The sequence below is a fragment of the Otolemur garnettii genome, unplaced genomic scaffold (genome assembly GCF_000181295.1).
Source record: "Otolemur garnettii isolate 467f Iridium unplaced genomic scaffold, OtoGar3 scaffold00021, whole genome shotgun sequence".
Taxonomy (NCBI): Eukaryota; Metazoa; Chordata; class Mammalia; order Primates; family Galagidae; genus Otolemur; species Otolemur garnettii.
The window spans coordinates 21,945,848-21,959,735 of NW_003852416.1; the positions used below are offsets into that span (position 1 = coordinate 21,945,848).

The 13,888-nt window shown below is 37.2% G+C and overlaps 1 protein-coding gene across 3 annotated transcripts in view; it reads left to right on the forward strand.

The window, feature by feature from the left end:
* Positions 1 to 13,888, forward strand: part of HPSE2 (heparanase 2 (inactive)) — an 807,441-nt gene that overhangs the window by 626,619 nt on the left and 166,934 nt on the right. For all 3 annotated transcript variants that reach the window (XM_003787277.3, XM_003787278.1, XM_012803570.1), the window contains one exon: positions 8,507 to 8,600. In XM_003787277.3, coding sequence (XP_003787325.1) covers positions 8,507 to 8,600 — 94 coding nt within the window. The remainder of the gene's footprint in view (positions 1 to 8,506; positions 8,601 to 13,888) is intronic.

The following is a 13,888-nucleotide window of genomic DNA, read 5'->3' on the forward strand; positions in this document are numbered from 1 at the left end:
GAGTTTTTGGTATCTGTTACTTAGTACCTACATGATCTCTGTTTCCCTACTTACTAAAATTCTGTGAGCCATAGTTTAATAGTCTAATCTACAAAACAAGGAGTTTTAATTAGGATTGAATAACTATATGTAACACAGCTAGTGAATATGAAGGAACTTAAAGTATGCACGATTTCTGCCTTCCTCTTTCTGCTTTCTATGTTCTCCTAGTTAGTAATACCCTAACTTAATTATGGCTAAGTCGTGCTATTCTGCCACAAACAATGACTGTTATTATATGAATAGAGGCCAGGGAAAAGATGTGATAGTTATATGAGCAACTCCTGATTTATAAACACTGAGTTTTTTAAAATACTGCACAAAGATGGTTGGGTTCTGGCAACTTAGACCCTACCATGCCTGTTATTGATGCCCGATGATTAGATTTACTATGAAGCTATGAATTAAGCTTTAGGACACTCTCTTGCATTGATTCCTATCGGTGCAGGGAGTTGCCGGGAGTTGTCAGACATTCAAGGTTATAAGAGTAGGGGAAGAGATTGCTAGAAGGAGGCATTTCTGTGTAAACATTTAAATTGTCTAGAGAAAAGAAACTTGATTTTCTAAGTTTCTTGGAGTTTGTTGTGCATTATTTTGTCATTCTATGTAACTAATTTTGTTTTTTACTTTTTATTTCTTCTTCTTAAAGAGGGCTCCATAAATTGTATAAGTTTCATACCCAAAACACATGGATCCACTCTTGCCCACAATTCTGGTGGTGCCATTGCTGCTATAACTCTGAAAACTCCCAGAGATCCCTCTTCAGAGCCCAGTCTAATGGCTGGAACTCACCTCTTTCATTTCCCAGCTTTGTTACTGCAAAGGAGTTGCCATTAGGGTCTCATGGAAAAGCGATGTTGTGAAGAATAAGCACACTTATTGAAATTGTGTTTTAAATAAAGGTGACCATCTGCTCGCTCAGGCAGAATGGCGAGCTTCTTTATTCGTGATTGGTTTATATAGGGCATCTTGTGCATGCGCACTATATAGCAATGACCTCATTAATATTCATTACAATCCCTTTGCACATGCGCATTGGACATCAATGACTTCATTAATCCATTTAAACATCTGTGACTACCCACCTTGTAAGTAGCTCCTTCCTAGTAATCTGATAATCCATCCAACATACACCTTTAAGCATAACCCTTTCAACATAACCCAGTTTAACATAACTTAATGGAGAACATGTTGTTAGTCATTACTTTCCTTGTTCTTATCTGATGAAGCCTGAGGCTATGGAGGAAAGAGACAGTTTGAAAGTCTATTCTACTGACCTTGCTATTTGGAGGCAGTTACTTCGATCTTTAAAACAAGGCATAATTAAGAAACTTCTAGGGTATATAGAAATTTGTGTGCAAAACTCTGCTCCCATGTGGGCCTTAAATCAGGAGGTTTTTACGCCCACAATCTGACCAGGCTGACCTTAGGTCAGGGGGGTTTGAGGCCCGCAACCAACCTGGCCATATGGGATTCTGCCTCCATTTCTCACAAGTATGCCTGCATAAGGTCTTTTCACTGCTTTCTCTCAAACAGCTTCTTTGGCCAGAGGCATATAGGCCTTTCGCCTATACAGCTTCCTGTAGGGCCCTCCACAGCACAGCTGGGGTCAAGATACAGTTATTTGAGCCTCTACCAAGACACAGTCACTCCACATACAACTTTGGATATATGGAAGAAGATAGTCTGGGCTTGAGGCTCAGGACCCAAAGTGTACAAGGAGTTAGAAGACAGAGAAAGAGAAGATCAGCAAACATGTAGCCCTTAGCACAATGCTTGAGCCTCAGAGCCACATTTTTAACTAATTGTGGGTTAAATCACTCATTCTTTCATTAAATATATATTATTTGCCCATGAGATTGCCCACCACCCTGACCTTTACTTGTACAATTTTTCTATAACATTCTTCCAAAATATAAACTCTTTCAAAGTCCTAAACTGCACCTCTTTAGTAGGTTGGATGTCTCCTGCATGAATTTACATGACTGATTTAAGAAAACCATAGAAACATCCATATTCTGTAGGACCTTTCTCTGTTACAGTACTCATTTCATCTGAGCTTTCCTACTCAAAGTAGTTTTGAATATAGGATAGGAAGGTTGACCCATTGCAAAGATGATAGAGAATAATGTAGCCTAAAGCAGAAAAGCCTGCTGGCAAGTGAGAAGAAAAATGTGCTCAGCTGGAGCCCAGAGTGAAGGCTTTGGAGGAGGGGTGCAATTTATACAGCTTCATAGAGACTCAGGCTTCAAGGTGTCAGAATAGGTTTTATAAGTCAACAGAATTGTTCTAATGATTATCCAAGCTTCTTCCTCTTCAGTGGGGAAGGCCCTAATTTTATGGAATTACCTGCCCAGTCAGCAGGCTGGATGTTAGAATTCAGAACCCAGACTACCCCTCCTCCTTGAAAGCAACAGGCAGCAAAATAGGTCCGGAAATTCCTGAGCTTTGGGAAGCCAGCCCTAATTCAATTACCTGAAATAAAAGAAGGGGTCAGATAATAAAGGGCAAAGGGTTTTCCTTTTAAAGTAAAGGGCTAGGTAAACAAAACCAGCTGTCCCTGGAGCCAACAAACTCTCCTCATTAAATGTTTTAAAAGCCTAATGGGCATAAGTGGCTAATTGTAGTACAATCCTGAAGACAAAATCTAGGGGCCTGGGGAAGGGAATCAGTGAGATGGGAGTGGGTTTAAAAGTTGGCTGGGAGAAACAGAAAGGAAGTGAGACCTGCTCCTGGCAGAGGATCCCTAAATGGCCAGAATGGAATTAAAGTAAGAGTTTAGATGCTTTGACTGGAAATCTCTAATGTTTCTGTCTGCATCCCTGTGAAATGGGGCTTGGGTGTCTCAGTTAGTGTAGTTTTGAGTTTATATACTAGTAGACTAGGATATGGAATAAGTTTTTAAAATAATTATGGGAAATTTTATGTCTTTACAATGAAAAAGTCTGGAAGATAAATGGCAAATGTCAACAATGAGTCTCTCTAGGGCAGTGGTTCTCAACTTTCCTAATGCCACGACCCTTTAATACAGTTCCTCATGTGGTGACCCCCAACCATAAAATTATTTTTGTTGCTACTTTATAACTGTAATTTTTCTACTGTTATGAATCGTAATGTAAATATCTGATATGCAGGATGGTCTTAGTCAACCCCTGTGAAAGGGTCATTCCATCCCCTAAGGGATTGCAACCCACAGGTTGAGAATCACTGCTCTAGGGGTTGGGCTTATATTGCAGATAATTTTTAATTTTCACATTTCAATTTTATTTAAATCAATTCTCTAGTTTACAATGAACATTTCTTTTATAATTAAAAATAAAGGACAATATTTTGAAGAAAATAAGATTAAAAGTAATATACTGGAAATAAAATTGAAAACTAAGGGGGACAGAAGGGTTGGTAATTAAATTAGTAAGTGGTAAACAACTTGGACTTTACCTTACAAACACAAACAATGTAACCTAGTCATATATACCCTCATATTAACCTGAAATTTAAAAAAAAAAAAATTAGTAAATGGTTTATTCTTCTAATTTTACTACCTCCCCAGATGCACGCTTCATGTGATTTGCCAATGTAAAGGCAAGAATGATAGTTGCTGGCATTAAGTGAGGCAGGGCATTTGACCATGCACAAAGGTTGTTCAAACTCATTGCTTTAATAATAGTTCCCAGAAAAGTTATTTCTACACAGCCTTTCTTGGCTTCCGCTTTTACTTGAACAGCTCAGCCACTTGTGGTATGATCCTAAGTGATGCTGAAATTTCAAGAGAGCTCTCTTGGAGGAGAGCTATCATTTACTAAAATTGTGGGCCTAGGTGATTTTAGAACCATTTTGCCAGGGTTTATGTGGAAGTTGCCAGAGCACTTACAGTTGATGAATTTCCTTCCTACCTCCCTTTCTTGTTTCCTTTCCCTAGTCCTTCCTTCCCTCTCTGATGTATTTGGTCTTCAGGCCAAATTTAGTAGCCCTACTAAATTGATTAATTTTTGTGGAGATGGTAAGAATCATCTTTATTCCCCAGCAAGAAGGACAGCAAAGTTGCCCCCAGATCACTGACAATCATTTGGAATCTAGCCCTATTTCCTTTTACCTAGTCTTTGAAATTAATACTATTGTCATTTTTAACAATTTATTCTTACCAAATGGTCACCACTGATTCTCCACCTCTTTCATGCCCAAATCTAAAAGGTATACAGTAGAGCCTCTGTAAATTGACCACCCAGTGGACTGTAACAAACTGATCAATATAAGGAACTAGGCCTACTGCTCTGATATGTATATGTGGCACATGTCCAATCCATGAAAATTAGGTCAATTAAGGAAGTGGTTAATGTAGGGAAATGGTCAACTATGGATGTTCTACTGTATTTAACTGGGCTCTTCACTATAGGCAGCTGCTCTCAGAAAACCAATGCTCTGTAACAAGCAGGAATTTCAAATAGCCACAGATTATTGATGCTGACTGTTTTTTTACAAGCTTCACATTTACTAAGGGTAAGTGCAACAAGTCAATTGCCCAAGGTTATTCAAGAAAAAGGCCTAAGCATTTATCAAATTCAGGTCCTTTGGTTAAGTAATACTGAATTCTGGGTGACCAAATTTCATGTTCCCATATATAAATATGGGTTTAAGGTTGCAAATGTAGTGGCTAAAACTTCTCAGGATAATGTGGGGATTTCTTTGACATCCAAATGTGAACACCCAGACTGAGGTTATTAAGAGGACACTGTGATGGTCAGGCTAGTGCAGAAAGGTATCTTTAGCTAGGTCAAAAGAAGAGGCAGTGCCTAAGGCCAAATTTAAGAGGCATTTTAAAGGGTCTTTGACATCTCTGTTAACTTTTCTTATTCTCTTATAGAGCTCATCTACAGGCATTCACCTATTACTTATAAACTGAAGATTTTCAGGTCCACATTTTTTTTTGTCTCAGCTTTTCTCTGTACTTCCTTCCCATATCTAGCTACCTAGTATGTATTTCCTCATTAGTATAGTAGCTTTGATATCTCACACAAAATCCTTCATCTCCTTTGACAGATTATTTCCCAGTCTGACTGTCTTTGGCACCAAAGACACCAAAGAGTGAATTCCAGGACATTCTTCCTCATAAGTCCATGGTCATCAGTCACTTCATTCCTCTTTCTTACCCTCTACAGAAGTTTTATTAGTTCTTTCTTCATAGGCTTTTACTGCCCTTTTTTTGTGCCCTCCCTTAGTGCCCAGATCACTTCTTGTCAGCATTATTGAGACAAGATAACTTTGTCCACTGGTTTCCCTGCCTGTAGCTCTTCCTGCTTCAATCTAATTCAGAGCCCCTAGGAATAGCCCAAGACCAAATAAAAATAATTGAAGCCACCTTGTAGGTTAAAACTGGGATCAAGAATAGGCTCTAAAAAGCTTAAGCCAAAATTTTTACTGGAATTCATTTTCTACATATCACTTAAAGAAGGAAATGGACTATTTCTAGGTTTAGGAAATAGAATATTAGCCATTGAGTGGACAGTAACAGGCAGCAGATTTCAGAACCACGACAGAAGAGCCTTTCATCAAATTAAGGCTATAGTTCAATGGAACAATCCCAGTAATATATGACAGTGAATTCCCTGTCCAATTTTGTCCCTGGATATGTTCAAGGAGAACCAGAAAATTACTTCTCAGGGATGTTGTAGCAAGCATACGTGCTTTAGGCCAGCTGACTTTAAGGTCTTTTCAAACACCAAATTTTTACAGCATAATCACAGCTGTCTCTATTCTCTCTGCCTTCCACCTGATGGGAATCCAAAGTCTCTTCTGAATGCTCTATACTTCCATCCTTCCAATCCTGTGCTGAAGAACATGCTGTCCTCTAGATTCTTCCCCATATTCCCCAGTTTAGGTTTTTGCTGCTTTGAGCCTTTAAAGTGGCCTGAACAGAATAGATTTGTTTATTAAATACCATTTATGTGCCTATTTCTGTGCCCAGAATTTGCCACATTTGATTAGTACACCAACCGTGTGAAAATACCACAGGTTTTGAATTTTTAAATCAATATCATATAGGTTGTAAGAAGCAAAATTGGGGGTAAAACAAGGTTTCCTATCTCCAAGTTCTGGAAACTTGAAAAATGGATAAAAGGAAAGATGGGAGGAGTGAAGGCACACACAACCCTGTGCCATGGATTGGATGACCTAGGGAAGGTGTTCACAGGGAATCCTACATATTGAAAAATTACATCTGGCATGTTTACTTAAATAGGTATTAAACTACTTGTGTTGCCAGCAAACGTTATAAATACTAATGTTTAATATAGTTACTATAGAACTAACAAAGGGAAACTATAGTGTATTTGATTAAATAATAAGAGAATAATTATAGTGCATTATTTGTCATATGTGTATAATTATTCATATCCTCAAATGTGTATTATGTTAATGTGCATAAATTATTTTTAATTTTAACATTATTCTGACCCAGTATGCCTAGCTTTTATGTAGTATGCCCTGTATCTCAACTTTTCTCAAAAATCAGGGGTGCTAATAGTGAAATACTAATAGGAAGAGGTTGTAAGAGGCCTAAAGGTCATGGGCATGGATATGCCCAGTATTGTGTGTTGCACATAATAAATATTTATTGGCTCTGACTATCTATACTACGCATGAGATAAAAAGATCATGTCATCGTTTTGTTTATTTTATTCCCTAAGTAATATCAAAATTTTCAAAAACGTATATTCTCAGACACAGAAATTTCGCTATTTTAAGATCCTATATTAACACACAATTTAATTAGCTTTCTGTTGGTTATAAACCCATTTTTGGAAGCTGAAAATAAGAGAAATTAAAAGGAATTAAAGTTGTTGAGTGTTGATTGTATGCCAGACACTTTAGATTTGTTTTCTCATTAATTTTCAATTGATCCTGAGGAGTAAATATCTTGTCCCTCTTTTAAGAATAAGAAAACCGTGGCCCACAGAGACCAATATACTTGTCAAAGATTATATAGGTAGTAAATGCTAGATCTGGAATTTGAATTCAAAAGTTTCTGGCTAAAACGTATATTCTTTTCAACATACCAATGACTTAAACACTAGACTCTGTAGAAATGTCTTGAGATGGTAAGGGAAGTCTGAGTGGGTGGAACTCATCTTTTGACCTCATTTCAACCAGAGCAACTGCTTTACAGTGAAACAAAATTTAAAAATTAACCATTTCAATATATTACATATTAATATAGGGACTTAACATTAAAAATCATTTTTACATAGTTCTATAATATGTACTAATGGGTATTTCTCTTTTTTTTCCTGTATTTTTTTAATTGAATGGTAACTGTGTACATTAATGCACTTCTGGGGTACAGTGTGGTGTTTTCGCACACAATCCGAAACACTTCCATCAAACTGGTTAACATAGCCTTCATGTCATTTTCTTAGTTATTGTGTTAAAACATTCATATTCTACTCTTAGAAAGATTCACTTTTACCCTTGTAAGATAAACCACAGAAGTGATCCCTCCAATCCCCCTCCCTCCACCCAAATGGGTGTTTCTTAAAAATGAAATAATCTATCATTAGCTATGACCTAGGAGAATTTAGTGGATTGGAAAAGATACTTTGCAAAGATGAGGATTAGAGAAGGTCACCTAACCCTGGTCCAGTCTCAGTTTAGCCTTCAGAATAAGGGACTCACAAAGGAGGTCCCCACAAAGCTTGAGGGGCCTGTTTTGGTGAAATGTTCACAACATAGTATCAGCACAACTTGATATTTCACTTAAACTGTCTAACAAAAAACAGACCAAACAAAACCCAATAAGTACTGACTTGTTACTATTTTTAAGAGAGGCCCTTAGACTTTAATTTGTTCTGTTCATTTATTTGTTTGTTCTTTCATTCATTTGTTCATTCATTCTGGAGGTAGTAGACATTCACAAGATATTTTTGTAGTAGGTTAACTACAGGGTTATTTTCTCCAGGGAAGTGAACTGGAGACTGTAAATATTTGAGACCTACCCAATGAAATGAATAAGATTTTTGCATTGGCATTTATTCTCTTATTAAAATGTGTGGAAAGATATCACAATATTTGAGTATTCTTTCAGAACTCTCATATACCTTTTTATTATTTTAAGGTGGGGTGAAGGATGGATATGGGATGGGTATTAAATTACTTTCTCTGAGGAAAAAAGAAGTAAGCTTTCCCTTATTATCCAATTTGTATTATGGAGTTCCTGTCAATTCCCATAGAGCAAGCAATAGGGTTTCACATGATAAAGGTTGAAAAAAATCACAGCCCACAATTAGAGGTGGAAATGAAGATAAAATGTATATTGTTTGTTTGAAAAATACATAGGGTTGAAACCTTTCAGGATATGAAGCCCAAGTAGAAGCCCTAGGTTCTTCCCTCAGACAACAGAGACCTCTGGCTAGAGAAGTGTATTTGTAGTCCCTTGACTGAGATTTTATCTGATTATTATTTTATTTTTATTCAGTTGCTACATTGATGGCCGCGTGGTCAAGGTGATGGACTTCCTGAAAACTCGCCTGTTAGATACACTCTCTGACCAGATAAGGAAAATTCAGAAAGTGAGTAAAAGTATCCTGGGAAGAAAAAGAGTGAGTTTGGGATTAAGACAAGAGTCTCAGCTGGACTTCAGCACTGTGGAAACTAGGATAGGAAAACAATGAAATGATGCAGTCCCAATGGGTGTGGTGATTGCCATTCATTGTTTTTTTAAACTGAGAAGGATTTGTGTGTGCCATGTCAAGGTTTAAAAGCATCTCTATTTTAATAAGAAATATTGTTTAATAGTTTGTTTCTAAATTGTGAGTTTCATAAGGGAAAAGTAGGGTTACTTTGTTATTTTCTTTTTTGCAGGAGTTTATTTTGGGTTATTTTAAAGGGACAATGATTACATTTATTCAGTGAAATTCTGGTCTGGGACATTGGCAGTTCTGAGCCATATATACCTTATTCTTAGGTATCTTAGAATTAGCAAGGTAAGATCTTACTTTTGTAACAATAAAGAGGAAGCTAAATTATATTAAGCAATTGCATATATGTTCTATGAGCAAAATACCTTTGGTCAATGGCTCTCAGACTTGAGTACAATCAAAACCACCAGTGATGCTCATTAAAGTTTTCAGTCACACACCTCACATTCTCATTTAGTTTGGCTGGAGTGGATCCCAGAGATATTTATTTTTAATAATTATCTCTCAAGTGATTCTCTATAAGGCTAACAGTCCTAGGATCACATTTTGAGATACACTGGATTAATTAATTCAAAACTATAAGGATCTTATTAATATGTCTACAATTTCCACAAGTCTCTACAACAGTGGTTCTCAACCTGTGGGTCATGACCCCTTTGTAACAGTGAAAATACATTCTGCATATCAAATATTTACATTATGATTCATAACAGTAGCAAAATTACAGTTGTGAAGTAGCAACGAAAATAATTTTATGGTTGAGAGTCACCACAACATGAGAAACTGTATTAAAGGGTTGTGGTATTAGGAGGCATTAGGAAGGTTGAGAAATACTGCTCTACAAGATACCACATCTTTTGTTGCCTAGTCAAGTTCTTTTCCAGGGAATAAGGACCCTTTGAATACTCAACTATTTTGAGGAGATTAAACAGATCTTTCCAGAAAAATTTCAAGTAGGCCCTCAATAAATGCTATGCGATGAATGAAAAAATGAATGAATGAGCAAGTGAATGGATCACATATAAAATTAGCTCTGAAAGAAATTCTATCTGAAGCAATCACAGAAAAGCACTTTGGAGAGCTAAAGTGGAAGTCTGCACCATTTTTATATTCATACCAATGTCACACTCAGATAAATTATGAACAGCCTTTTGAGTCTTCTTGTTTTCAAGGGATTTTAGAGGCTGAAAAGTCTAGGACTTCTGGATTGATCTTTCCAGGAATCAGGTGCCTCAGCCAGCACCCTTATCTGTAGCTGCTGCCTTCTACTAGGCAAAGCCTAGGAGAATTAAATGCTTTGAGATATTTCTCTGTTTAACATTTGTTTAGCGAAAAATATTTACTGAGCACTTAGCAAATACCAGGAAAAGTGCCAGATGCTGTGGTTATAAAATGGAAGGCTTATTCATTACCATGAATAAGACATGGTCTTTGCTCTCAAGGAAGTCGCACATAGTTCTGAGTTTTAATGCTTACTCTGAGATTGAAAGCATAATGCAATAGAATGTCAACCCATTGAACACTACAGTTTACTAAGCGTGTTATACTAATCCAATATTAGGTATGTCTCTCTAGGATGAAGGGGTAAATTTTATTTCATTCTCTCTTTTTATTAATTCAGTAAATATTTATTGAGTTCTTGCTACGTTTCAGACACTATGCTAAGTGTTTATATTACAAAAGTGTACCAGATAGTCAAGTCCCTGTATTTTTGGCTTTTCTAGTTTGAGTATGATTAAAAGTTGTTGGAAATGAAATGATTCAATGGTATAATGGCACTAAGAGTAAAGGTTCTAACTATGCTTGTGTTATAATTTAAGTATAGTAGGTAGCTTTAGGTTAGAGGTATTGAGAATTAGGTTCTTTCCTTTCTCCACTTCCTATTACACTCCATAATTGCATACTCCTTAACCATCGTAGAATGTTCAAAAACTGAAATAAGTGGCTAAGCTTACATCCTAATTTATTTAGGGCCCAAGAAACTTAAAGAAGAGGGCTAAAAAACCCACTTGAGATTCAAACCTTTAAAAACATGTGTGATGGACTTGGAAGGGGAGGGCATAAGTGTCATTGCAGGTGGAAACAGTGGAGACCCTAAGAGAAATGACCTATATGCAGAAGGCACCTGGCAGGGAAAGGTTAGACTTAGCAGCCAGCCCTGGAGTCACCTTTTGGTTATTGCAAATCAAACATGCCCAGGGGTCCATTTAAGTTTCTATTCTGGTTATCTCCTGCTATGCAACCAAGTACCACAAACCTTGGTGACAGAAAATAAATTTGTTATGGGGAAGGATTGTAGAGGTCAAGAATTCCCCCCAGGGCAAAATAGGGATGGTTTGTCTCTGCTCCATAATGTCTGAAGCTTCAACTGAAAGATTCCAAGGTTGGAATAATTCAAAGATTGACACCTGGAACCATCAGAAGCCTTGTCTACTCATATGTCTGCCAGGTGATACTGTCTACTAAGTGCTGTCTGCTAGCACCTTAGTTGAGGCTGATAACCAAAACACCTACCTGTGAACTCTCTATGCAGCTGGGCTTTCTTCCAAGCTCCTAAAGCTAGCCAAGAAAGAGAGTCAGGTAAAAGTTGCATCCCCTTTTCTAACCTACCCACTGAAGTCTCCAGGCATCACTACAACTATATTCTATTTGCTGAAGCAGTCAGCAAGACACGCAGCATTTCTAGGAAAGAAGAATAAGCTTTCTCTTGATGGGGGAATGGTGAGATTCTGGAAAAGCATATAGGTCCAGAAGTGTTTTGCAGTCATTTTTGGAAAATACTATCTGCCACAGTATCATCCTCCCTTTTTCATTTAGTAGACTCAGGTCACTTCTCCAACTGGTTTTCATTTCCCAGTTCTCTTACAAACCTTTTACCAAATACTGCTTTAAAGCGATATATGCTGGAGGTGTTGCTAGGTCACAAATTCGCTGAGATTTTATTCACTGGAGAGACTTTTCATTGTCTACAACAGCCTGGACCCTCCTGTCAGGACCTCCAAGATGAGATTCCCTCTCCCTACAGCCCAGGATGTGCTAAGCACTGTCCTGCTCTGGGGAGATGAGAGCTGAGAGACTAGAGTAGGATGCTCAAACTTTGATTGTTGAAAATTTGCTTTGGCTGTTTCTGAAATCCCTGGTGGGTGGAGAGGAGGGATCTAAGGAATTAGGGTCTAAAGTGTAAAGTAGGGCAGACTGAGAGGTTAAAGACCAAAAATGAAAAATTATTCCAGGATATGAATGGAAGGAAATCAGAGTCCAGGTTCTGTGGGGGCAATGCAGCCTTTATTCCACTTGGGTGTGAGCGAGATGAGTCCAAGAAAGGCGTCAGCACATGGGTTACGGTGGATGGGAATATAAAAGTTCAGAGAAGTAGGGATTGGTGCATTCATTTCTTCCTGGATGGGACATTCAGGCACTCTTTGCTTTCTGGGCAGGACAGTTCTATTTGGGTGGGTCCCTACATTGGCTCGATCACAGACTATCCTTGCAAGCTCCTCAAACCAGTTCAGAGATGAGCTAAGTAAGATTTTAATGTCTATATATCTAGAACCCTCACCCAAAAGCTAGAAGTGCAATCTTTGTTTCTTCTGTATTAGTAGAAATTAAGAGAAGTCCTAATTTGAAATCAGATGGCCTAGGTTGGAGCTCAGGCTTAGCTGTGAGGCTTTGGGCCAATCACTTGATTCCTCTGACTTTGTTTCTTCATCTGTAAAGAGAAGATGCTTTATCAGAGGGAGAAGATTCTATCCTCCCTCCCTCTTAGGTAGGCTAAGAAAGTCACAGGCTCCATTTTCATTAATTGTTATCCAATGCTAGTTCCCATTGCTATTTTTATTGTTGTTACAGTTATTATTTTTTTAATAATAATTTCTGTGGCTAGAGTTACCTTTATCCACAACTTATTTTTTGCTCTTTCCCCTCTTTCCTCTTTCTTTGAACCCTTGGGACTATGATAGGTGATATTTTTGGCACCTGAGAAGCAGTGACTCAATTGCTAAAAACAGCTGTGGTTTCCAAATTTGGACTGCCACTTAGAGAAGAATTTTTAGTTTTCTGAGCAGTGGGTGAATTATCTAGTTAGATGAAAATCTACATGATATGTTTGAAAGCCAAACAAAGACATGTTTGGACAAACCTCCCATTTGGATGATCTACACACTCTCTCCCTTCCATTAGAATGAGCATAATCATCTGTACATTGGGAGATGAGTCAAAAGAAAGAGTTGAGAATCTAACAGTACAGGGAAGAGTCAGATGGGAAAGTAAGAGATGCTTAGTGCAGATGGTATAGTGTGGATAGCTGGGCTGACTCCAAAACAATGACATAAGAACCAAGAAGAACCACTTTGGCTTAAGTCATTTGGACTCTATGATTTGTGTCTTCATCTCCTAGGAATCAGAGGAGGAAATAACACATTTTGATATTATTTTAAGCAATTCAATAAGTACAGGAAAGAGTTGGTGAAATCCCAGTCATAAGAGAAGTATTTCCAAAAGTACTGTCCATATGATTGCATTTTGAATGCTAAATAAACTGAACAATTGGCTTCTTTAATATATGAAAAGTTTCTTCCTTCCTGCCTTCCTTCTTTTTAAAATTATTTGTATTTAATACATAATAATTGTACATATTTATGAAGTGCATGTGATGATTTGAAACATGTATATAATGTGTAATATCAAATCAGTATAATTTGCAAATTCATTACCTCAAACATTTATCATTTCTTTGTGTCAGGAGCATTCAAAATTCTCTCTTCTAGTTATGAAAAACTGTACAACAAATTATGTTAACTATAGTTTCTCTACAGTGCTGTAAAACACTAGAATTTATTCCTTTAACCTAGCTATAATTTTGTATTTGTTAACCAATCTCTTACTGTCTCCCCTACATCTACCCTTCTCAGACTCTAGTAACCACTATTATCTCTACTTCTGTGAGGTCAACATTTTTATCTTCCACATATGAGTTAGAATATATGTGGTACTTATCTTTCTATGCCTGGTTTATTTCATTTAACATAATGTCCTCCGAGCTCATCCATGTAGCCTCAAATGACAGGATTTAGTTCTTTTTATGGCTGAATAGTATTCCATTGTCTATATAGTTCCACATTTTCTTTATCCATTCATCTATTTTTTTTTTTTTTTTTTTT